At 55.7% G+C, this 22,544-nt stretch overlaps 2 protein-coding genes across 3 annotated transcripts in view; one reads left to right on the forward strand and one right to left on the reverse strand.

Moving 5' to 3' along the window:
• Nucleotides 1-16,384, forward strand: part of PDE6B (phosphodiesterase 6B) — a 33,220-nt gene extending 16,836 nt beyond the window's left edge. The window contains exons 4-22 of one of the 2 annotated variants that reach the window (XM_047719934.1): nt 3,532-3,672; nt 3,764-3,838; nt 5,280-5,344; nt 6,164-6,230; nt 6,416-6,463; nt 7,167-7,316; nt 7,545-7,688; nt 8,140-8,205; nt 8,608-8,754; nt 9,957-10,064; nt 10,435-10,544; nt 10,744-10,831; nt 11,145-11,245; nt 11,485-11,592; nt 12,137-12,200; nt 12,510-12,584; nt 13,748-13,831; nt 15,077-15,233; nt 16,241-16,384. In XM_047719934.1, coding sequence (XP_047575890.1) covers nt 3,532-3,672; nt 3,764-3,838; nt 5,280-5,344; nt 6,164-6,230; nt 6,416-6,463; nt 7,167-7,316; nt 7,545-7,688; nt 8,140-8,205; nt 8,608-8,754; nt 9,957-10,064; nt 10,435-10,544; nt 10,744-10,831; nt 11,145-11,245; nt 11,485-11,592; nt 12,137-12,200; nt 12,510-12,584; nt 13,748-13,831; nt 15,077-15,233; nt 16,241-16,302 — 1,860 coding nt within the window. In that variant the 3' untranslated portion in view covers nt 16,303-16,384. The remainder of the gene's footprint in view (nt 1-3,531; nt 3,673-3,763; nt 3,839-5,279; nt 5,345-6,163; nt 6,231-6,415; nt 6,464-7,166; nt 7,317-7,544; nt 7,689-8,139; nt 8,206-8,607; nt 8,755-9,956; nt 10,065-10,434; nt 10,545-10,743; nt 10,832-11,144; nt 11,246-11,484; nt 11,593-12,136; nt 12,201-12,509; nt 12,585-13,747; nt 13,832-15,076; nt 15,234-16,240) is intronic. The other variant, XM_047719935.1, reaches the window with a different exon arrangement.
• Nucleotides 16,385-18,288: 1,904 nt separating this feature from the next.
• On the reverse strand, nt 18,289-20,139 carry ATP5ME (ATP synthase membrane subunit e). Its single transcript, XM_047718539.1, has 4 exons — nt 20,000-20,139; nt 19,519-19,573; nt 18,831-18,929; nt 18,289-18,367 (listed from the first exon to the last, which is right to left on the reverse strand). The coding sequence occupies exons 1-4, from the start codon at nt 20,033-20,035 to the stop codon at nt 18,342-18,344; spliced, it is 216 nt and encodes a 71-aa protein (XP_047574495.1). The 5' UTR covers nt 20,036-20,139; the 3' UTR covers nt 18,289-18,341.
• Nucleotides 20,140-22,544: the final 2,405 nt, after the last annotated feature.

The raw sequence follows: 22,544 nt of genomic DNA on the forward strand, positions 1-22,544 counted from the left end.
CACATCACAAGTGCTGGCACTGGTGTGCTGTGTGCTGAGGACAGCAGATACAGGCTTAAGGTCAAGAAGGGGTAACCACTCCCCAGGGAGAGGTCAAGGTCCAGAAGATGAGGTGTGAGTTACACCCTAAAAGAGGGGACAGGGAAAGGCAGAGGCCCTTGCCGAGCCACACAAGGTCCTAGTTTGACTCAACAAATTTCCTATATTTTAAAGATGAGATTTTACTTAAGAATCTGAGTTTTTAACTTCTCTTGAAAGTCTGAGGCCAGGGGTACCTGGGTAGCACGCTCTTAATTTCAGCTCAGGTCTTAATATCAGGGTCGTGAGTTCAAGCCCCACATCAGGCTCCACACTGGGTGTGGAGTCTGCTTAAGAAAAAAGGAAGGAAGGGAGAGAGGGAGGGAAGAAGAAAGGAAAGAAGAAAGGGTGAAAGGAAGGAAGGAGGGAGGGAAGCTCGAGGCTCATCCCCTGATCCTTATGGCTGTTCCTGGAGGGTCCTGGCCTGCTAATCTCTAGCAAGCAACATGGAAGATGTCAGCCAGGGTCAAGGACCTCCTTGGTCTGGAGTCTGGGGCAGGGGGAGGCTGTCCTAGGAATGGGATGAGTACGAGCAGACTCAGAAGGTCCCAGGTTGCAAGGGTGTCCAGGAGGCCCAAAGCACTGGAGATTCAGGAAGAACCACCCCAGAGTGACACAGGACAGGCACTGCATGAAGATGCCTAGATGAAGCCCCAGAACACTCCAGAGCCGGAGCTCAGAAGAGCCTGGCAGGGACGGGGAGGGGTTGTGCTGACCAAGTGCTCTAAATCCTGACGACACAGGTGCATGCTGACATGAAAATTCATCCAGCTGTGTTCCACCTCACTTGCTCACTGTGTGTGCCAGACTCAACTCAGAAAGCTAAAAAGGAAACAGGAAGATAGAGGAAGGGCAGAGGTCCTCAGTGAGCCAGGCTGCCTAACTTCAGACCCACTGAGCTCCTATTTCCTCAGGGCCAAATGAGAACCTATTTTGGAGCAAAGACAAGCACGTGATGACTAGTCCCTGGTCTGATGGGAGTAGGGGAGGCTTAGGGTGTGACAAGAGGTGCTCTGCCAGGAGGGAAGGATGGGACGAGGTGGAGGGTCAGGAAGGGTCTCCCTTAGGTGCTGTGCTATGAGGTACAAGGCCTCCTCCTCCCCATTGTCTTCCTCTTGGGGGACAGGCTTTGGACACCAAAGTATTCAGGCAGCTCAAAAATTAGATGTGCTGCCCAGACACACACCCCCTCCCTGCACTCAGCAGGACCAGGAGATCTCCAGCTGTCCCAGATATCTCTAAGCAGCTGGCCTCCCCTCATTCTTACTGCTCTGGTGTGTGTTCTGGTCCTAACCAGGGCTTTGTACACAGCAGGAGCTCAGGGAGTATCTGTGAGTTAGACACACAGATGATTAACACATTCATATGCACACTCATACGCATACTCACACATGGGACTCCTAAAAGCCACACACTCTTCTGACAGCCTGACTCCTGTTCCACCATTCTTCCCAGAATCCTGAGAGAAAAAAACATCATTATACCCATTTTACAGGTGGGGAGACTGAGGTCTGGAAGTTAGCCGACCTTCCTAAGGTCACAGAGCTGAAGAGAAGCAGACCAGCACCCTTACTCACTAGGTGTGGAGAAAAAGAATAAAGAGTTCTGTATCCAAGCCATTAGCCAGGGAGGACTGGGACACTAAGCCAGCACCTCAAAGGTGAAGGAGACACAGGGCAGTGCATGAGTGAACACCGAGCCCTGCCCTCCCCTGCTGTGCATGTCCAGACGTCCAAGTGGCATCTGGCTCCAGGACCTGGAATTCAGACTGTCTGCCTTAGAGCTTCGAACCTCACAGCCTTCCCTGCAATTGGAAAACACACAGGTGTGAGGTACTCTGCTAACCATGGAAAAGCTCCACCTCATGGAGCTTGTGGTGGAGTGGGGAGACAACGAGATTGTGGCTCTATGAGGTCAGAATGAAATAGGGTGTTGTAAGGATCAGGTTTGGCAAGTGTTCAGGACAGGCATTCCGAAGATGACTTTAGACTAAGACTCAAAGATGAGGAAGCCCTGAAATGAGTGTTGTGAAGGCAGAGGACAGACCTTGTACAATGGCCCTGTGGTCAGTCAGAGTGAGTGCTTATGGCACATGGGAGTGCCTTGGAGATCGATGGACAAAGAGGGAGCAGGGCCAGGCTACCAGGAAATCCTCCTCCACCAATGGAGAGTGGTGGGTGGGAAGAGGTCTCCATGAGCCTTGTGCTGTAATGGAGAGCATGAGGATTAAGCTGCCTGCTGGTGAGAGCACTCCAGGGCAAGTGGGGTCTCCAGAGCGCATTCCTGCCTGTGACAGCAAAGGGTGGGCAGCTGCAGAGGGCCTGAGAGGGGCTGGCTGGAGGGGAACCATGCAAAGAAGAATCATGGTGGCAGGGAAGTCTTGGTACCAGGGAACACTTAATACAGGCCAGAAGATACATGAGGTTGTGAGTGGTGCAGCCTGAAAGCACCTGTCTTTGGGCAGTGGCTGAGGAAACTGAGAAACTCGAGCCAGACAGGTGAGGGGAGAGCCTCACGGAGTTCCTCTGAGCTTGGCCAGTGAGCCTGGACAGCAGCCTGGTGTTCAGTTGTGAGTCAATGTCCTGGGAAGGGTCTGGCCAGGGCCTCATGGAGCATGTCAATGAACTATCTCTCTCAACTCATTCTGTGGCATCCAAAATGCAATAAATCCGTGCTCTCAAACCCAGCTTCTCAAGGCTGATTAGGGAAGGCAGGTTGGTCAGAGTTTTGCCTTTAAATTTTAATGCATTCACTCTTTCACTCACTAACCCAGCCTAAGGCCAGCACCAGACAGTGAGTTACAATGATGTAGCCAAAGCTTGGAGGTTTTACCTTCCAAGAGGTTTCAGGACACCTGGGTCAAGGAGCAGGTAGTCATGTGCTTGGATGAAACCATGGGTGATGGGACGCTGTGGAGATGCTATCGGGAGGGTACCATCACCAGTGTCCCTCTGGAGCTCTGTGGTCAGATGCATGTGTACATGTGTGTTGGGTATCACACAGGTGTTGGGGGTGTGTATGGCCACAGGCTCACAGCTGTGACCCCCGGCTGCTGATGTGGTCACATAGGTGTGTGTGTGTGTGTGTGACCATAGGCCCACAGGTATCCCCCCTCGTGTGCTGCTATGGTCACACATGTGGGGAGAAGGGGTGGCCACAGGCTCACAGCTGTGTCCTCCTGGCTACCACTGTGGTCACCCAGATGTGTGTGTGTGTGTGTGTGTGTGTGGCCACAGACTCACAGGTGTCCCCCCCCAGGTGCTGCTGTGGTCATATAGGTATGGAGGGTGAGGAGTGACCACAAGCTCACAGGTGTGCCCCCCCCCCCCGAGCTGCTACTCTTGACACCCAGGTGTCGAGGGCCGCAGGTTCACAGGTGCTCCCCAGGTGCTGCTGTTGTCACCCAGGTGTGTTTGTGTGGCCACAGGCTCACAGCCGTGCCCCCCCCCCCAGGTGCTGCTATGGTCAGCTAACAAGGTGTTTGAGGAACTGACAGACATCGAGAGGCAGTTCCACAAGGCATTCTACACCGTGCGTGCGTATCTGAACTGTGACCGGTACTCAGTGGGCCTCCTGGACATGACCAAGGAGAAGGTGAGGCCTCTGTTCTCCACAGGACTCCTGGCCAGCCTTGTCCTGCTCCTGTGAGGACTCACTAACTCTGTCCCTTCTCTTCTCTGCTCAGGAATTCTTTGATGTGTGGCCTGTGCTAATGGGAGAAGCCCAGCCATACTCAGGCCCACGCACACCCGACGGCCGTGTGAGTCATTGTGGAGGGGGGACAGACCAAGCCCATGTACCTCGGTTTCCCTGGCTCCAACTACAACTCCAGAGTGGGGAAGGGACCTGTGCCAACCTGACCAAGGGTGGGAGAGGGAGGGCTACAGGAAGGATGTGGGGCTGTGGGGACAGATGGTTGTGGGCCAGCTGGCTACCTGACTGCTCTGGAGGGCAGTCTCTGAGTGCTTGTCTGCTGTCCCCAGTGACTCCAGCCCATGCTCTGGGGCCAGGTTGGGGTGGGTGCAGATCTCCTGATGGGGTTATCAGCCCAGTGAGAATGACCAGCAGCTGCCCCACCCTTAAATGACTGGAGCACCTCCCATGTGGAACCATGTATACGTGTGTGTGCACATGTGGGTGCATACCTGTGTGCATGGGAAGGAGAAAGGCAGTGTGAAAAGGGCATGGGAGCAGGGGCAGATACCTCTGTCACTATTGTACACCCAATCTGGCACACACTACCCCACCTGGCCATGCTTCAGTCTTCCCACCAGTCACATGGTGATAACTGGGTGATAACTGGGCCTTCCTCACAGGATTGTGGGTCAAGTGTGTAGAAGAGTTCCTGTTCATGGCTTGGCTGTGATCATGACTTGCCACAGTTGAGTGTTTGTGTGTCTGTGTATGTGTGTACTGGCCTGGGCAGGTTGTGTGCATACATTTGAAGGAGTCCCGGACCTAGTTTGTGTGTGGGCTTGAGTGGGACACAGACAGAATGAGGACAAATGCAAACCAAATGTGTATTGTGTGTCCCATGAGTGTCAGTGATGGTCTGTGTGTGTGTACATAAAGTGCACGTGAGGTTGTATGTAACTGTATGGGTGTGGGGTTGTGAACACATGTGTGCACATCCATGTGTTCACGTGAGATTGTGTGTAACTGTGTGGTGCACGTGTGCACGTGAGGTTGTGTATAACTGTGGGGGGTGTATGTGTGCACGTCCATGTGTGCACATGAGGTTGTGTGTAATTGTGTGGGTGCACATGTACATGTCCATGTGTGCACATGAGGTTGCATGTAACTGTGTGGGTGTGAGCGCACGTGTGCATGTCCATGTGTTATGTGAGGCTGTGTGTAACTATGTGGGTGCACATGTGCACATCCATGTGTGTATGTGAGGTTGTGTGTAAGTGTGTGGGCACATGTGGCATCCAAAATGTGTACACGTGAGGTGTGCAACTCTGTGGGTACATGAGTGCATGTCCATGTGTGCATGTGTGGTTGTGTATAACTGTGTGGGCGCACGTATGCAAATCCATGTGTGCCTTGAGGTTGTGTGTAACTGTGGGTGTGTGGTGTGTGCTCTGTGTGCAAATGCACATCCAGTACGACACCCGGGTAGCTCCTCTAACCCTCAGGGAGGTTCCCACCGGGGAGCTGTCCCAGGGAGCCCTTCACTACTGCTGTGGTCCATTTTGCAGGAAATCGTCTTCTACAAAGTCATCGACTATATCCTCCATGGCAAGGAAGACATCAAGGTCATCCCGTAAGTGCCAGGGTCTTAGGAGAAGCATCACCTGAAGGCAGAGCACCCTCAGACCCAGGCCCAGTGGGCTTTGGGGATTTGTCACAATGGCTCAGCAGCCTCAGGCTGGTCCCTCACACAGGGCTACTCCCTATGCTGGAGGGTGAGGCAGAATGGGATGGGGAAGGGGGCACCATGGACGTCCAGAGTGGACTTCCAGAGGCCCAGGTGAGCTATCCAGGTGGTCCTGTCAGCAATAACTGATCTTTGAGTCCCTCAGGGTCTCATCTTAGCTCACCCAGCCACCCACGCAGGTGGAGCCCCCAGAAGGCACACCCCATAGGGCAGGTAGGAGGGGATGTCCACCCCAGGGAAGCACAGCTAGGCTGAGGGCAGGTCAGGGCTCCAAACTAGAGACACTGGGGACAGGTGTTGGCCGTTCCTCGCTCTGTAGCTGCATGGCCATGTGACCCATAAGCCTATCAGAACCCCATCCTGCAAGTTCCACCGAGGGTCTGGGATCCAGGCACTAAGCCTGCAGGACGGGTGACTGACACTGAGCTCCAGGGGCTGGACTGAAGAGTGGGGCCCCCAGTGGGGAAAGGGCTTCTCCAGGGTGAGGGGCCTCAGCATAGGCAGAGGAAGGATAAAACAGTATAGACACCCCGAAACCACACTCCTGGCCTCCTCTTATTCCCCCTGAGTCCACAACCTGCTAGCCTTCCCACCCCACCCAGAGCTCAGAAAATGGAATCAACATTAACACACACACACTCTGCCAAAATCTACGTGCACATCTAATAACCCACCCACCATCTGACCCTCTGCTCTCTCCCCCAGCACACCCCCAGCTGATCACTGGGCCCTGGCCAGTGGTCTTCCAACCTACGTGGCAGAAAGTGGCTTTGTGAGTCTGCTGAGGCCCTGCCCTTGCCTGGCGCCCCTGCACTTCCTGCCAGCCTGTGCACCCCTGCCAGCTCCCAGCTGCCCTGCCTCACCTACGTAGAGCTCATCGGGCTGGATAGTCGTCTTTAGAACCCTATCGTACATTGGGCTGCTTCAGGTGAAATTGTTTTCCTGGTCCTCTTCCAGATCTGTAACATTATGAATGCCCCCGCCGACGAAATGTTCAAATTTCAGGTATCTATTCATTTATTAGAGAAAGTATGCTTACTTAGGGAAGAACATATTGTGGTTCAGAAACAATGAACCAAATTAGTTTTCACTCCTTAAGAAACAACCTCACAATCTCAGGGGCTAACCGCAGCAGACACACACTTCCAGGCACAGGTCTATAAGTAGGCAGGCGAGGCCAGGCCACAAGAGGCTTTTCAAGTCTACCCCTTGGGTCCATGACCAGAGCAGGCTCTTTTCTGGAGAAGGCCAAGAGTCAAGTGGTCCCCAAGACTCTTCCAGGAGCTGGCCACTACCCACCTTTCACTGGCCAGGTGTCAGTGGAATGTGACATGGGAACAGCAGCATATTTTGTGGGGCCCACAGAATGGAATGCACTAATTCAACAATTATATCAACATTAAGATCATGGTGGCAAAGACAATCAAAGGTGGGAGCCTTCTAAGACAGGGGATCCTGGATACCCACAGAATTCATACCATGAAGCCGCCCTGGGGGGCATAGAGCCCCAGTTCCGTCTAGCAGAAGTCACAACACAAACCCAGGGACATAGAGCTCTCACGCATGGCGGGCAGTTAGCAGACAGGAGGAGCGACCCAGTCACCACAGTTTGAGGGCAGAAGACATGAAATGGGTGCTTGCTGGGTGACAGGCCTGGGTCAGGGCCAGACCCAGAGAAGCGGGCATCTCTGGACACCTCTCCCTGCAGGAAGGGCCTCTGGACGACTCGGGGTGGGTCATCAAGAATGTCCTCTCCATGCCCATCGTCAACAAAAAGGAGGAGATCGTGGGGGTTGCAACATTCTACAACAGGAAAGACGGGAAGCCTTTTGACGAGCAGGATGAAGTCCTCATGGAGGTAAACACGTGTCACAGGGGCAGCTCTTGGAGGGACGCCTGTGTGATGGCATGGGACCCAGCCCTGTGGAGACCCTTCCTATCACCTGCTTTAGCAGCATGAGGCCCGAGGAGAGTGGGACCAGAGGAGCTGTGAGGGCCCTGGAGAATGCTTGAAAGCACTCAGGGCTCTGGAGCAGCACTCCACACGCCAGGACACAGGGTGATGACACTGCTGCTGTGTCTGCAGTCCCTCACGCAGTTCCTGGGCTGGTCAGTGCTGAACACAGACACCTACGACAAGATGAATAAGCTGGAGAACCGCAAGGACATCGCCCAGGACATGGTTCTGTACCACGTGAGATGTGACAAGGACGAAATCCAGTTGATCCTGGTACCACTCCTGTCAGGCCCTGGTCCCCTTTCCTGCCCAGGGCGGAGGCAGGGCATCCCTGCAGTTGGGGCATATCCTGTGGTCAGAGGGCCGGGCTAGCCCTGGAGTCCTACGTGCTCTGCACAACCAGGAGCAGTCTCTCCCCTGCATCCTCAGCTGCGAGCAGGGATTGGTCAGAGCCCTCCTGGTCAGGCTGTGTGAGGACTCCCCCTGTTGTCCATGTGGAGAGCTTAGAACAGTGCCAGAGAGGCAAGGAGGAACACACAGGAAATGGGAGCCACTGTCACTTCTCTCCAAAGCTAGAAGCTCCAGCTGGGACTCCTGTCTTGTGCCTGATGTCACCTTATCCCACACTCATGAGGGGTGTAGGCAACGCTGTCACCCTGTCCCATACTTATGAGGGGTATAGCTGACACTCACTCTGTCTCAAAACAGCTGTCTTCTCTCTTAGCCAACAAGGGAATGCCTGGGGAAGGAGCCTGCCGACTGTGAGGAGGATGAGCTGGGAACAATCCTGGTCAGAATCTGACTCCCACCCCTCAGGTGGAGACTGGAGGGGCCTGAGGGTCAGGGGAGACTTCCTCAATCCTAGGAGACCTGAGCATGTCATCTGATGTTTGCTGCTGTCTACATGTCTCTATGCCTGGGTGTGTGTGTGTGTGTGTGTGTGTGTGTGTGTGAGAGAGAGAGAGAGAGAGAGAGAGAGAGAGATCTCCTAATGTGCCTGTCTTTGCACCTGTTTCCCCAACAACAACTCTGGTCTCATGGTGGGGCCTGTGAGTGGCCAGCCACAGGCCAGAGCAGCTGGAAGGGCAGATGTCACCACAAACCTGGGACATCCGAGACTGGGCAAAGGATCCTGGGAGGGGAAGAGAAGATTGTGGGGCTGCCTCCCTCAACCCCACAATCCCTCCCACAGAAAGAAGTGTTGCCAGGGCCCACCAAGTTCGACATCTATGAGTTCCACTTCTCTGATCTGGAGTGCACAGAGCTGGAGCTGGTCAAATGTGGCATCCAGATGTACTACGAGCTGGGAGTGGTCCGAAAGTTCCAGATCCCTCAGGAGGTGGGGATGGGGTCCATGAGAAGGGGTCCAGATCCACTGGGACATGGGGGGTTGTGGCAAGGGGTCCCAGATCCACTGGGATATGGGGGGTTGTGGCAAGGGGTCCCAGATCCACTGGGAGATAGAATTTGGACATGGTTAAGGGGTCCCAAATCCCCCAAGAGGTGGGAGAGATGTGGTCAGAAGTCTTAGGTCCTACAGAGAGTTTGGGGACAGTCATGTTCATTATAGAAACTGTGCCTAGCATAAATGACTGAATGGATGTATCAATGGTTAGATGGGTGGAGGGGATATTTGGTAAATGGTTGTTCCAAACAATTTGACCATTAAGTGCACCATTAGGCAATAGTGGGATTTGGGCGTGGGATAGAGAGGAAACAGGAGCCCATGAGCTACAGAAAGCAAAGGCCATCTGCACAGTAAGAATGTACCAGGGTGGAGGGGTGGCCCTTCCAGCTCTGCCCTGAGCCCTGCTGCTTTCTGATAGTTTCCTGGCCGCTGTCCTGCCTCCACCTTCACACCTCAGGGAGTGTCTGCTTCCCCACCATGCAAGTGAGGAAACCGTCCCTCCTCGTGCCTCCACTGAGAAAAGGTGCAGCACGCTGGCATTTTCAAAAGAAATTTTACTACATACTAAATGAAAACACAGAAGCAAAAAGCAGAGAAATGATTACTAGAATTTTTTAAATTTCAGAATGATTTTCTGGCACCAAAAATCATGATGAGTGGATGAGTAAGAGGCCCCTTCGGCCTGCACCCTGTTTTCCAGGGGTAACTGCCCTTGTAGGAGAAGGCTCACAAGTCCGGGGCCTGCCCCTTCATCTCTGGACCTTTAGCCTCCATTTTATTTCTCCACTGTCCATGCCATGAGCCCACACATGGGCCATTCAAACACCGCTCTTGAAACAGAACTTTTCTTCTAAAACATTCCATACCCCTTGCCTGGGGTCTCCCAATTTGGGGCTGGGCAATAGGTTGGAGGTCCCCTGCAAGCTGGAGCTCTTCTTAGCTTTGACACTGGTCCCCTCCTGGCGCCCCCACTCAGGCTGCCCGCCACCCCTCGTCCACCCCACAGGTGTCCCACCCAGGAGAGTGGTCAGGGGCCAGCAGCGAATGGCTGGGAGAGGAAGGACTCTCACACCAGGCTGTTGGGGGGACTCCCGCTCCGTGCTCAGAGCCCATGCTCCTCCGACTCCCCTCAGGTCCTGGTGCGGTTTCTGTTTTCCGTGAGCAAAGGTTACCGGAGGATCACCTACCACAACTGGCGCCACGGCTTCAACGTGGCCCAGACCATGTTCACGCTACTCATGGTGCGTGTCCAGCATGGGCATGACAGGGGCCGCCCTTGCCCCCCTCCCACTGGGTCAGGCCTGTGAGGGGCAGGCGCTGGAGGGGGGTGATCCTCTGCGAGCGAGGTGGGGGCCTTCGCGGGCAGAGGAAAGGAGGAGGTGGGGCGCACCCCCCACCCCAGGAGTGCAGGAGGGCCCCTGGGCTGAGGCAGACAGCAGCATGAGGCCCTGACCCCTCCCCACCCTGCCTGCATCCAGCCCACCACCCCACCATCCCCCCACCCCCCCACGCAGCGGGGAGGAGAGAGGAGGGGAGGGGAGGGCAGAGCGGGGGCGGGGTGGGGGGGGGAGGCCACTGGAGCTGCGCAGCTGTAGGGCCCTATACCCTCAGACTGGAAAGCTGAAGAGCTACTACACGGACCTGGAGGCCTTCGCCATGGTGACCGCGGGCCTGTGCCACGACATCGACCACCGCGGCACCAACAACTTGTACCAGATGAAGTAGGCAGCACGCTGGGCGCCTGGGGTGCTCTGGGGGAGCATGTTTCCAGTGGCCCAGGGAGGGGCCAGCCCGGAGCTCACTGAGGGTTGGGGATGCCCCTTCCCTGGCGAGCAGGGAACTGCAGGGGCACCCAAAGGCCACAACCAGCCTCTGTGGGGGCTTCTGGCCAAACTGATCCTAACGAAACCTCTGTAACAGATCCCAGAACCCCTTAGCCAAGCTCCACGGCTCCTCGATTTTGGAAAGGCATCACCTGGAGTTTGGGAAGTTCCTGCTCTCCGAGGAGGTTCGTGTCCCATTCCTCACTCAGAATTTCTCCATATTTATGCCTGACTGTCACCTGCACCCCTGGCCCTCCCTGGCCCAGCGCCCACGACGCCACAGGGCATTCTGACCAGGGGCTAGAGGAGGGTCGGCGGTGATGGGTGGGGTTTGAACGTGGAAATGCACCCACCGCAGGGTGAGGTGGGCTCAGGTGTCCAGCAGTGGTGGATCTGGTGCAGGGTCTGGTGCCCAGGACCTGCGACCTGAGGGTAGGGTCAGATAGATGGTTCCTGGGAGGGGAGGGGACAAACTGGGAACCCTAACCCTTCCTGCAGTCCCTGAACATCTACCAGAACCTGAACCGGAGGCAGCACGAGCACGTGATCCATCTCATGGACATAGCCATTATCGCCACGGACTTGGCACTCTACTTCAAGTGGGTGCAGCCGCCCTGCGGGAGGCGGGATGAGAACCTGGGGGGTCGTGGGAGTGGTAGTGTAGGGACCTAGAGCTCCTAGAACACCCTTGCCAGCACAGCGGCCCTGCAAGGCCTGAGCTGTCTACCCCCGTTTCTCTCCTAGAAGGGTGGTGGGGTTAGGATCAAGGAGGAGAGGGGTGTCCTGCATGGGGTGAGCGGGTAGGGGTCAACTGCCTCTCTCTGTTCTTGGGGTTCAGGAAGAGGACAATGTTCCAGAAGATTGTGGATGAGTCTAAGAACTATGAGGACAGGAAGAGCTGGGTGGAGTACCTGTCCCTGGAGACGACCCGGAAGGAGATAGTCATGTGAGCTGTGGGGGCAGCAGGAGCCTTCTCCATGCTGGCTAACCCTCACGTGCCCCCCCCAAAGGAGAAGACACCAGGCCCCTGAATAATACACAAGAACAGCTCTTCTCTAAACAGCTTTGATGAAGCGTCAAAATGAAGCCTCTTACTTGTTCCTCGTTTTCAGGGGAGACAGTACAGGATTGGGGTCAGACAGTCCATTTCCTTAGTTTGTGGATTTGGCAATAATTCTTATTCATGAACCTTCACTGATGAATCTACAAAGTAGAGATTCAGAACTATGGTCCTCCTCCAGGCCCATCCCAGAGATCCAACAAGGAAATGTGTAAATCATGGGCACTGGGAGCTGCCCAGTGAAGACATGTTGGTTTTAGCTTATGGAGGCAAGGGGAGGGGGAGGTGATGAATGAGGGTTAGGGTTGGAGTGGGTGTGTGTACAGTAGGAGGTCTACTAGTGGAAGGAGTGCCCAGAAGCAGAGGTGGAAGGGAGGAAGGGAGGGAGAGAGGCCAGCCTGGGCACACCTGGAGCTTCATCTTTCTGCAGGGCCATGATGATGACTGCATGTGACTTGTCTGCCATCACCAAGCCATGGGAAATCCAGAGCAAGGTCAGAATTCATGCAGGGCCCCAGCCTCTTGTCATTGCCTCTTGCAATTGCATCTAGGAGAAGCCTGAGAGGGGGGACAGAACCTTTGTTTGCAAGTAGCACTGAGGACTGCCCCCCCCCAGCTCTGGGGCTGAGCTCACGGCCACCATGTGGGCACACACCAACATGCTCACTGGGCGGTAGGTCCAGCCTGAAGACTGGGAATCCCAGAGGGCCTGAGACAGAGAAGACTGAGGGCCCTTTGTCAGTTTCTGACCAAGCGCTGAACTCCACAAGATCACTGCCTTTTATGTACCCCCTGCCCACCAGGTTGCTCTGCTGGTGGCGGCTGAGTTCTGGGAACAGGGTGACTTGGAAAGGACAGTTCTGGATCAGCAGCCCATTGTGAGTGTTACTTCCAGAATCTTCTAACCCCACTGTGGTCTTTGGGAACCTCAGGCCTTGCTTGGTGCAAACAGGGAACCCCTGGGGATCTGGGGTGCTGGGACCTCAGTCTCACATTGTGGGGTCTGTCATGTGACATGAGCTGAGTATAAATTAGGTGGCTCGGGATCTGGGTAAAGTTGTAGAAAAACATAGGGTTTCGGTAAAACTGTGATGCCCATGCAGAAATGGAAAGTTATTGTCAAAAGTGGTCAAGGCAGGCCATGACCCATCTCCCAGGGCCTCCCCGGCCCAGGCAGCCCCACAGTGAGCCTCAGCCAGGCTGAGAGCTGCTCCAGGAAGGCCTTCAAGTGGGGAGAGTGCCGTGCCAGAGAAGGCCAGTGGCAGGAGTCCAGGTGCCCTCACCGTGATAGATGGAAGATGCTGAGATCTTTGGGTCAGCAATGTGGGACCAGGAATATGCTGCTAGACTACAGTGGAACCTGCATAGTATCCAAGGGGATGAGAACAGCATAGCATTGTCCAACAGAATTTGGAAGAGATGGAAAGAGGGTTTGTCTTACAAGTAAATTCCAGTCAGTGGAGCTGCCTGATCATGGGGTGAAGAAGGCTTTGGGGCCTTCTGCAGCAGAGACAGGCTGCAGGAAAGGGTGTCCTAACCAACCAGCCAAGTCGCTTGGAGACCAGGCAGGCCTCTAGTTCCTGCATGGCTCACCCTTGCTACATGGAGCTCCAGACAGTAGGTAGCTATGAAGGACAGACTAGCAGGGCACACCCAGGGGGTCTGGAGTATGTGGACACCAAGGATAGCCCGTCCAAGGGCCTCTGGATTTCGCCCTGCAGGGCTCTCAAGCCAGGTCTTCAGTTAGCACCATGGATAGCTCCCAAGAAAGTGGGAGGAAGGGGCTCCAGGACCTGAAACTGGGAGCATTATGGTGGACTCATGGTGGAACTACCAGATGACTCAGAGAAGGGGAGGGGCATTCTGACTGTCCCCCTATAAGGGCCAGCATCTATCAAGGCAGTCTAAGCCCCAAGACCAGAGGCTCCACTCATTCCATGGAAACTGCTTCATCTGTGTCTCTGTGGACATGTTCATCTGAGCCGGGTGGGGCTGAGTGAGACCTGCAGGCTCAGAAGAGGTTTCTCTGCTCCCCCCCAAGCCAATGATGGACCGGAACAAGGCAGCCGAGCTCCCCAAATTACAGGTTGGCTTCATCGACTTTGTGTGCACATTTGTGTACAAGGTGAGCAGGCTGGTGTGGGGCCTGGCTGGGTTCACAGGAGTGGGGGGACTGGTGTGGGTTCACACGATGGCCTGGCCAGCCATAGCCCCTGTTGCCTCATCCTTGCACTTAAAATCTGAAATCCTCAGTGTCATCCCAAGGAGTCCCTTCCCACCTTCCCCTCACCAGTTCCTCAGAAGCTCTTCATGCTTTCCCACAGGTCTCCACTCTCTGGGAGATCCTCCTCCCACCATGAGGTCTCACCTCACATGTCCCTTCCCCAGACCCCATCTAGCCACCCCCAATCATGGCCTGCAGCATATCTGTGGGTGCATCTGTTCAGTGCCTATGAACCCAGGGGGACAGCAATGGGTCCACCTGTCCCAGCTGGGAATGCCTCACCCAGCAAACACATGTTGCACTTGAGTGACCGGGGAACACTGTGCAAAGGACATGTGCTGTGACATCACAGCCCAGAGGACTGGTCAGGGAGTGTGTTGGGGGGTCTGACTGCAGAGCCCCTCCCAAGTGATGCCCGACACATCCATGGGCTCCATTCCATCTGATCCTGGGGCTGTGAGGAGGAGGTTGTCTGCTTCTGAGTGAAGTCAGCCCTGATTGGGCCAGTCCACTCCCTACCTCAACCATCACAGCACCTGGGCTTCCCCTTACTGAAAGCTCAGCTCCCTTTGGTGCCCCCTCAGCAGGACTCTAAGTGCTGCAAAGGAAGGCAGAATCAGGATGAACATCCCAGTCCTGAAGGTCACAGGTCACAGCCCCACCACAGCACCCCCCTCCCACTGCCTTCCCCCAAGTCCATCCACATGCTCCATGCTCGTGTGTGTGTGTGTGTGTGTGTGTGTGTGTGTGTGTGTGTGTGTATGATGTGCGTAGAAGAGCCCGGAGAAGGGGCTGCAAGACCAACCTGTCTGCCCAAGTCTTCCCACCCTCTCTGCCAAAGGACTCGCCTTCTGCCATTGATATTCTCTATTCCAGGGGTCCTCTCCCCACTAAGACCACCTGTGCCCTTCCCATCCTCTCTTCTCCGTTTCCAGGGCTTTGCTGGGAAAGTGACATCTCAATGGCCTTCCCTTTTCCCTCAGACATGTCCCCTCCCAAGTTCTCCTCTTGGGTGAGCAGGGCAGGGTGGTGGAGGACAGGCTGGTGCCAGCAAGGGCCAAGACATGGGGAGGCCACCTGCCCCAGATGCTTACGAACACTCAGGAGGTGTGACCCAACTTCTTGATTCCCTGTCTTCCTGTCCAGGAGTTTTCCCGTTTCCATGAAGAGATCCTGCCCATGTTCGACCGACTGCAGAACAACAGGAAGGAGTGGAAGGCCCTGGCTGACGAGTATGAGGCCAAAGTCAAGGCCCTGGAAGAGCAGAAGCAGCAACAGGAGGAAAAGACAACAGCTAAGAAAGGTCTGGGCTGCAGGGCGGGTGTTTGGTTAGTTCCCACATGGAAGTGTGTGAAGGGACGAGGTTAAACAAGAAGGGCAGGTGGCTGATGGCGCTGGGGCTGGTTTGCTCGGCTCCTCCCTGCAGAGGCAGCCATCCCTCGGGATTGGGCCTGACTGCAGGATCTCCTTGTTCCTTGGCAGGGACTCTCATTTTCTCTAAAGAAGTAACTATTTGAATGTTACTTCCTTTATAAAGGGAGGAAAGCCCAGGTGAAACACTGGGAACTCTCAACAGCTATTTCTTCCACCACCAGGCAGCAGTTCCCTCCTAATTAACTTAGGAAAATCTACCTCCACTTCCATCTACCCTCAGAAACGAAACAGAAGACCTAAGGGCGCACATCTGACTCCAGCTCAGGTCATGATCTCGGGGTCCTGGCTGGAGCCTCCCCAGTGGGCTCCGCGCTCAGCAGGGAGCCTGTTTGTTCCTCTGCCCCTCCCTCTGCTTGTGCGCACATGCGCATACTCTCAATGAATAAAATCTTTAAAAAAAAAAAAAAAAGACTTAAAAAAAGAAAATACGGGAGCTAAGAGTCAAGCGTACATGACATCTCCCCCTGTACTGCGTCAGAGCCTTTCTTTCCCTACTCAACCCCACCCCTGCCTGCTGTTTTGGTAATATGGCTCACGTGGCTTCATCATAAGGAGTCACAATGGGGCCTAGACAGAATCCCTGACGTTGTTGCCTTGGTATTTGCCTGTGCGTGGCCACTGTGGCCCTGGGACTTTTGCTATTTCCTGCCGTGGGGAGGAAACCTATGTCAAGTTGTGGGGGCTGTGGGGGCGCCAGAACTAAAAGTGTCACGAGAGCTTAGAGATAAGAAAGGCTGAGTCCTGGCTAGGCTAATTGGCTCAGGCTTCCCACAGGTCCCACAATCTGCCCTCCCTCTCTCGGGGCTGGCAGAGGACACAGGGCAGGAGAGGCAGGGCCGGCAGACACAGTCCTCTCACCCTTGTTCTCTCTTGCAGCAGGCACAGAGATTTGCAATGGCGGCCCAGCACCCAAGTCTTCGACCTGCTGCATCCTGTGAGCTGGTCCATGGGTTCTGATAGTGCCCCAATCCGTTCACCCGCTGGGACCTCACCTCCAACCATTTGCTACAGGAGGTTAGGGAGCCCAAGAAAATGACTGAAGACAATTTTGGATATTTTGATTTTTTTTTAAGATTTATGTTTTTATATTGGGGCACCTGGGTGACTCAGTGGATTAAGCCTCTGCCTTCCACTCAGGTCATGATCTCAGGGTCATGGGATCGAGCCCCACATCAGGCTCTCTGCTCAGCAGATAGCCTGCTTTCCCCTCTCTCTGCCTGCCTCTCTGCCTCTTGTGACACCTCTCTCTCTGTTAAATAAATAAAATCTTGAAGGGGCGCCTGGGTGGCTCAGTGGGTTAAGGCCTCTGCCTTCGGCTCAGGTCATGGTCCCGGGGTCCTGGGATCGAGCCCCGCATCGGGCTCTCTCCTCAGCGGGGAGCCTGCTTCCTCCTCTCTCTCTCTGCCTGCCTCTCTGCCTACTTGTGATCTCTGTCAAATAAATAAATAAAATCTTTTAAAAAAATTTTTTTTCTTATAAATTCAACTACAAATACACTTTAGCGTCCTTTACACTCATCTGTCTTTTGGGTACACAGCAATACCACAGACAGACGTTTGGAAAGGGTCTGTGACCTGCATGTCTGAAAGCACTGGGTGAGGTCCACAGGCGCACATGTAATGTGTATATGGGTAGACGAGATACACAGATGTTACCTATCTGGTTCTGGGGCAAATAGGGCCAGAAATTGATAATACAATAAAAACAAGTTGCCCTTTTCTTTAATGCAGCAGCTGTGGTGGAGGGCACATCATGTCTAACCTATGAGAAAGTTCTGCCACCAAGGTCAAGGCCATGAGTGACCTGAGCAAAAACACCTGGAACAGCCCTCCGCACTTAGGTCAAGGGGGCACCCTGCCACAGCTGGGGTCTGCCCAAGTCCTACACCAGTGAGGGTTCCCTTAGTGTTTGTGCACCAGCAGAGCCAGACCCAAACGCATGACTCCCCTGTGAAATGGGTACTACTTACCTGGTAGAAGTTGACTTTTCAGATCCTGACCACGTGAGCTCCAAATCATTCATTCCCAACACTGGACACCTTACCCCACAGTAAACTCCTCTCAGCTGCCTGATTAGATGGGCTGTGGAAAAGCCAGTTCGGATGCCACGCAAGCCCACCCCCAGAGGCCCTGAGCTCCTGGGCGGGCGGGGGACACCAACACCCCCCACAGCCATGCAGTCACAGCAAGGAGACAATTTCCATCTCAGCAAGGAGACCCGCTGACAGTCCATGATTAGGGCACCAACCAACAACTCCAGAAGGAACTGAGCTGGGCTCACTCAGCCTTCAACTTAACTAAAACCGAGGCTTTCAAGTGCTTATCCACTGCTTCTCATCTAGCCTCCCACCCCCTTTTGCAAAAGAATTCATTTTATCAACGAAATTTGTGCCTGGCCTATGGCTGGGAAGTGGCCCCACTACAACATGAGGAGTCAGAGAGGCAGAACGTGGCCATCAGTTCAGCAAGAGCCCAGACCCACTGCAGAGCTTTATGCAGCACCCCAGCCTGGTCCTCAAAAGGTCACAGGCCTTCCTTACGGTCTAGGGGAGGGTTCCCGACAAAGGGAGAGAGATCCAGGTCCTATCAGTAAGGGCATCAGGCCACCTCCCATCCCGCGTTTGTACTGTCCATCAAAGGGTCTGGGCCAGAGCTCACTGAAGACCAAGCAGCAGCCACAACACCCAAGCTGCCTGTGTCTGGGATAAACTGCTCCCTTTGGGGCTCCCCAGTCAGACACCTCAGAGAACAGGTGATGGGAATTTCTGTGTTTCCTGCCCATTTGTGCACTGCACCCTGGGTTCAGAAGGTCCATTGTGAAACCCACTCCCTAGCCCACCCCACCCCCAACATAAATGGAGAACAGAGCACAACTGCAGAGCTTGAATCCGGAAATCAGACAACTGACGACAGTACAGGAGAGCATCAGACAACACAGGAAGCTTTATTCATCCACACGGTTCCAGAGAAAGGCAGGCTCACTTTAGTATGCTGTCATCTTGGGCTGAAAGGTTCAAAGGAAGATATTCGTGTTATTACACACTCAGGCGACCCAAAAGGACCACTTCACATGTTCGGTGCTCAACAACCCAGGATCTGGCTACAGTGGAAGCCCAGCCGTGTGCTGCCTCAACTCTTGGCCCTGCACGCTCTGACTGCAGCCTGCCATGGCAGTCGGTGGGGGACGACGCCTGGTTCTGGTTCTATGGGCCTCTGAGCGTGGCACATTCCCAAACAACTCCCTTCCAACGCCCAGAGATCTGGGCCTCGCCCAAGGCAAAGTGTCACCGTGTCCCCCTACATCCACGGCCCTGCTCCATCTCTCCCTCCCCCAGAGGACCTGCTGGCCAGTGCTGGGAGAAAGGAGGCAGCTCCTACTCCTACTGCGGGGCTCGCCTGAAGCAGCACCTGTATGTTTCTAAAGCCCGGACAAAGGACCAAACTTTCAGATACACTCAGTCCAGTACCTTCTGCCAGTTCTCTCTCAATCCGTTTCCGTTCATCCTCCTTCTTTTTCTCCTCAGCGGCTATCCTCCTCTCCTCTTCTGCCCGAGGTTTCAGGTAACCTGTGCAAGGAAAGCGTGAATATGGGGAGGTACTTTCAGTGTCTTCACAGAAAAACGTAAAAGGAATTTAGTGCCCCGTGAATGCCTGACCCGTGTGCTTCCCACTCCTCTCTCTCCGCGTGGGTCAAGGCCTGACTAGAGCTCAGCAGAGTGCACAACCGGGAGGGCAACTGCAGGAGACACGCCACCTGACCAGACCTTCTCTGCTCAGCAATCTGGGCCACCCGAGGCTACTCGCATCTGACCACAACACTCCTCCAGCACTCACCTGGCACCCCAGTTTTCAACAAGAACTAGCTGCTTTCCAGCTCCCCCGGGTGCCCAACATAAGAATGCACTTTGGGTCCTGACCACCTGCGCTAATCGCAAAGCGACCTACACATCTGCCGCGGCAGTGCTCCGCGGTCAAGCTCGCTCGGGTTCCTGGGGCTGGCGCCTCCCAACCCTGTCCCCCTTCTTGCCCTTCGCTGGGGTTTACGAGGCGGCTCTGGTAGAACCCCCCCACCCACCAACTCCCCGGCTATGAGAAGCCCCAGGGTTTCCCCTGCCGTCCGCCGAGAAAGCGGCCTGGCCAGCCGCGGTCACTCACTGTAGCGCTTGGCTCCGTACGCCACGCCGAGGAACAGGGCGGAGTAACGGCCCAGCTGCGGAGAGAAGTTGGTCAAAGGCAAGCCGGGGCGCAGGGCGCGGGTCCCGGGGGTGGGGTTCCCAGCCCGAGGGGTCGGGGCGCAGGACGTAAGTCCCGGGAGCACGGGGACGGAGGATGCATGGCGCGGGTCCCGGGGAGGGGGTTCCCAGCCCGCGGGGTCGGGGGCGCAGGGCGGGGACCCCGGAACCGTAGGGACCGGGCGGGGGAGTGGTGGTGATGCTGGTTCCAAGCCCAAGAGAACGGGGCGCGGAGAGAGTCCAGGGAGCGCGAGTCGCGGGGGTGGGGTTCCCAGCTCGCGGGGACCCGCGGCGCGGGGAGTGGGGGGTGGAGGGGTCGCACCCGCGGGGGCGCGGGTCCCGGGTTCCTTGGGGTCACGCACGTGGAGCCGAGCACCTGGCGACGGCCGCAAACCCTGATTCACCTTGATGAGTGGAGAGACTTGCACCGGCGGCACCATCTTGCCCGTAACCTTCACGCCGGAAGCACAATCCGCGGAGGACGCTGCAAGGCCGTGAAAGCTGCGGAGGCGTAAAAGCGTACAAGGGAAAACGCATGCGCCGTCAGGGGTGAACAGGGCATGGACTGCGCCCCCCGGTGGACGGAGGTGGAACGCCCCTGGCCGCTAGGAGAAGGGATCACGCGGGGCGCGCGGCTTGCGACCAGCTGCGCATGCGCGACTGCGGGAGCAGCAGGTGTAGGTTGGGCCGCGGGAGCGGCTTTTGCCAGGGATGTGGAACCTCGGCCTACCCTCATGTTCCCTGCAGCCCCTAATGTTGTCAGGCCAGGATGATACCAATGGAGCGCGCCCATTATAAGTCCATATATTTGAAAAATATCAGGCACACGAAGTGTAAAATAGATTGTTCTCTATTCTCCTGTAGTGTGTGGGCTCTCCAGTCAGGACCAGCGAGTCGGGGAAGGAGCCTCCATTCCCGCCCCGCTACTGGAGTGCAACCTTCAGCCACATCCAGGCCCATGACCACCCCAGGTCAGCCACAAGGACTGCCCAGGAAGAACCCATGGTCCGGTTAGAGGTTTTGGGCTGGGAATCCGGGGTCTGTGGACTGATGTGACCTAAGTGCAGGTCCCCTTGCCCCAGGCCTCTCCCCTGGTTGGGGTGGGGAGGCTGTTGTGGCCAACTCCTCTGGACTCAGGCCAGGCTAATCATGGTGGCCTCAGGACCCATTCCTGGGATGGCATTGCCTTCGGTGTCCTTTACGGCTACCGCCACCCCCCAGTCCCAGTTCCCCAGCAGAGTAGAGCTTCCTCACTGCAGGAGTCTCTCCAGCACAGGGGGCTGGGGTCTTCCTGGGAAAGGCACCCTTGTAGAGCCTGCTCCCTGGCTCCAGCTCTGGGGACCCTGCCGTCCCCAGCTCCAAGGTCCACCTCAACCAGGGCTTCAGGGACCACTGAACCGCCAGATGGACCCTCCTTCTCTCACTTCTGCTGCTCACGGTGGGCGGGGGTAGAAAGCCACACCTGTGAGTCACTGTGTCCCACTGGTCTCCCCCACTTCTGAGGTTAGCCCTGGCAAAGACATGACCAGGTCAGCCACAAGTGTGCAGTGGGGCTACCCAAAGATGGAGCAGTGGTGGTCAGACAGCTTCCCAGCTGTGCTGGCTATGCTGACACATGGTTCCCAAAGCAACCAGGTTTGTGTTGGGGGGAAGGGGGCAAGGGTCTGGCAAGAGAACCACTCATCCCCTGGGCCCTGCACCACTCCAGAAAGAAGCTCCCTGAGAACCAGAGCTTAGGGCTCACTAGGGCTCCTGGTATGCCAGAGGGGAGCCCACTTTTCCTCAGTCTTCCAAACCCTCTTGTCTCCAGAGAGAACTTAACTATAAATCTAAAGGGAATGGAATGCAGAGACAAAAAACTGCATGGTACGAAGCAGTTCAGTATATATGCCTGGAGGGGAGGCCCTTCCAGCCACCTCCAGGGTCTTGGGCCCTTTGCTCTGCAGCTCGCTCTGGAGTCCTGGCTCTAGGCCTCCCGCTGAGAAGCTGGAACACTACCTTCGTTGTTACCTAGGCTGAGGGTGGGAACAGGCAGGCCCATCTTGTAGGGCCACCAGGCTCTTGTCTGAGCTCTCTGAGGACCCCTGCCTGATATCATCCATGACTGCCTCTGCCAGGCCTGGGGTTGAGGGAAGTCCTTCCCAAGCCCCTCATTGCTCCCTGAGGGCGCTGTAAGCACACATGGACCCCACAAGGCACAAAATAAACCTCTTCAACCAACATGGGTGTGGTGATGCTGAGTCCACACCCCTCACTCCCACCCACCCCCATTCTTGCCCTTGAGCATCTAGGCAGATGACCTCAGCTGATATGTTCTTCCTTCCCTGGACATTAAAATAAACAAGACTCCTCAGCAACTCCTGCTTCCAGAATCAAAAATAAGTGTCTCTTGGGCTGAAGGTGAGGCCAGGGTGTTGGTAGGGGACCACCTAACAGTAGCTTCCAGTGGGACAGGGTGGGGGGATTGGCAGGGGGGGACACACAGGTACACATGCCCATATACACATGGGGAAGACCCCTGAAGCTGGGGGAGACTCACTTTGGCCCTGGGCCCTTCCTGAGGGCTAAGGAGGCTCCCATCTGGCTCGGACCACAGGAACCACTGGCTGACACCTCTGCACCTGTCAGGGCCAGCTGTCTACTCTGAATCCTGATATTCTCTCTGGAGCCAGGCTCCATGGCTATCTTTAGTGCTGCCAGCCCAGGAAACCTCCCCAGGGGCTCTGCCCATGTCTTCTGGCCTTTCCCACATCAGGGGCCTTCTGAGCACAGATCCCGTATGCCTTCCCTTCTCAGTGTGGTGGTCCCAATCCTCCAGCCCTCCTAGGGTCTCTCCAAGCACCACCGTCAAACCCTGCCCAACTGGGAGTACAGCCCAGCCCAGGTTTCCCACGTTAGTCATGTGTTCTGCCTCTGGGAATCCTCCAGGCAGAACCCCAGGGAGCTCCC

This window comes from Lutra lutra, chromosome 2, assembly GCF_902655055.1.
Source record: "Lutra lutra chromosome 2, mLutLut1.2, whole genome shotgun sequence".
Lineage (NCBI taxonomy): Eukaryota > Metazoa > Chordata > Mammalia > Carnivora > Mustelidae > Lutra > Lutra lutra.